Below are 2,117 nucleotides of genomic sequence, written 5' to 3' on the forward strand. Positions count from 1 at the left end.
TATATATATAAGTATATAATAACCTCAATGTTTAAAAATTTATCATAAATTCAAGATATTACCTGTTCTGTAAGAATCTCGCCAATATAACAAAATATAAAAATATTGAAAGCCATAGATAAATATACAATAATATATGACATTATTTTTGCCGCATCAAAATCACTCCAATTCTAGGAAATCAGAGAAAATACATTTAACATTTTATATATAAACAAACAAAAAAAATTCTGCTATAACATATATTCACCTTTTTAAGTCTTTAGCGTACCGTAATAGAATAATATGCAAGTAAACACATATTCATCGTGCATCCCACCAATTCCACGAGACAGATATGTTGCATAATATTTTCCATGCGCGATATAAAACTGAAACGTATATATGAGACCCAACGCGGTTTTTTTTTAATAAAGGAAATATCTGTACTTTGTTCAACATAAACATATACATTTTTTATATAAAATATAAAAATAAAAGTATCTTATTCGATACGGAAATATTTAGTCAGAGTGTGAATGTTAAATAGAATTTTTATCTATTTTTATCTAATATGACAAACGAGCAATCATAATCGAATCCCGATACTTAAATAAATACCTCAGCACTCTTAAATGATGCTCCACGATCGCAGCCAGTTTTTGTTCAGCATACTCGTTTCCCTTATCCTCGTCCGCAACGAGATTATTTAACCACGAGAATAGCATGTTGAGTTGACCATAAGCATGCATCGCAAAAACTGCAGCGAGACTGCAAGCGCCTACCGTAATCGAATTTACTATAAAACACGATAGTAGCTCCACGACCAGCATGATCTCATTTGCGGGACTGAATCTCGTGTCGATAAATTTACTGTAAATCGGACAAGTCATCGGGTGCATCGATGTCGTTACATTGCCCACGAGGATGGAAATAGATGTCATCGCTTTGGCTACGACAAAGAGGAACGTTCCGCTCTGCATAAACACCGCGCAAAATCCGGCGATAAAACGACCGATCTTGGCGTATCGCAACATCACCACCTGATCATCGATCCTTCGTATTAGTCTCCAATCCATCTCCATGTGTTGCACGCATTCGCGGATGTCGTCGCTGCGCATAAGAAGCAGCCAGTAATTAATCGTGCCCATGATCCAATGACTTAGTGGACCCATAACGCTTAGTTTCATCTGGATATCTTTCTCTTCCAGCGATACATATAACAAACACGGCACCATGACGATTGCTATCAGAGATGAGCAAGCGAGAATATGCGCCTGCAAAGAGACCCTCTCCGTCGTTGATGTGTGTGCTCGTGGCCAGGCGGCGATCGGCATCAGGAACCAACGAGTCAGTTGAAGACTATAATCGTTATTGTTTTTATGTGTAAATTTGATGCTCGTTGGCACACGCTCGGAGTACGTCATGATTGTTTCGCGGAGGCGCACAATGGACTGACTGTGATGGGTGGTGCACTGGAGTTATGTTCGAACGGGCGCCTGCGCGAATCTTTGGTGAACGCACAGGGTTGTGCTTCCCGAGAGAGACGCATGTCTGATCGATAATTATTGCTCGCGGAAATATAACATTGACTGTTTAAGAATGGAGAACACGTGGAAAACATATGTGGTGGATAGGGTAAGTCTTTCTATCAATTTTCTCTCACAGTTGTGTGTAAATACGTAATTTGCAATACAATATACGTAAGACATATTTAAGAAAAATATTTGCTTGTAATACATATTAATATCTTGCAATTGCGAATCTTGTTATATATTAAATTTGCTTGTATATTAAACGTTAATGTTTAACTTTAGAAAAAATGTTTTGGATAACGTAGAAATCTATGTAAATCTATTACACTTTTAAATAACATAGTTATAAATATTGCAACGTAATTTATTCTATTTATTGAATATTCTATTTACTTGTATCTCTCAAATCTATGCTCTATACAAAATATACATATTTGTTGGGTTTTTAAATATAATTAATATTGTTCATGCAGAGGAACTCATCGTTCGTAACATATTCAAATATACCATGGAAGTCTTAACTGTCTGAAATAGTAGTCTCTTGCTTATAGAATACAGGTTAATAATTCCGAAAATTTTTAAATTAATTTATATAAAATAATA

General features: G+C 35.5%; 1 protein-coding gene across 3 annotated transcripts in view; it reads right to left on the reverse strand.

Annotated features, from left to right (window-relative positions):
* LOC115233672 (odorant receptor 4-like) overlaps positions 1 to 1,537 on the reverse strand; it is an 8,129-nt gene extending 6,592 nt beyond the window's left edge. For all 3 annotated transcript variants that reach the window (XM_029804244.1, XM_029804250.1, XM_029804228.1), the window contains exons 1-3: positions 601 to 1,537; positions 272 to 371; positions 63 to 173 (exon numbers count right to left, since the gene is read on the reverse strand). In XM_029804244.1, the coding sequence (XP_029660104.1) occupies positions 63 to 173; positions 272 to 371; positions 601 to 1,406 (1,017 nt within the window). In that variant the 5' untranslated portion in view covers positions 1,407 to 1,537. The remainder of the gene's footprint in view (positions 1 to 62; positions 174 to 271; positions 372 to 600) is intronic.
* Between the last annotated feature and the right edge of the window lie 580 nt (positions 1,538 to 2,117).

The sequence above is a fragment of the Formica exsecta genome, unplaced genomic scaffold (genome assembly GCF_003651465.1).
Source record: "Formica exsecta isolate Colony F162 unplaced genomic scaffold, ASM365146v1 scaffold1056, whole genome shotgun sequence".
NCBI classification, from domain to species: domain Eukaryota; kingdom Metazoa; phylum Arthropoda; class Insecta; order Hymenoptera; family Formicidae; genus Formica; species Formica exsecta.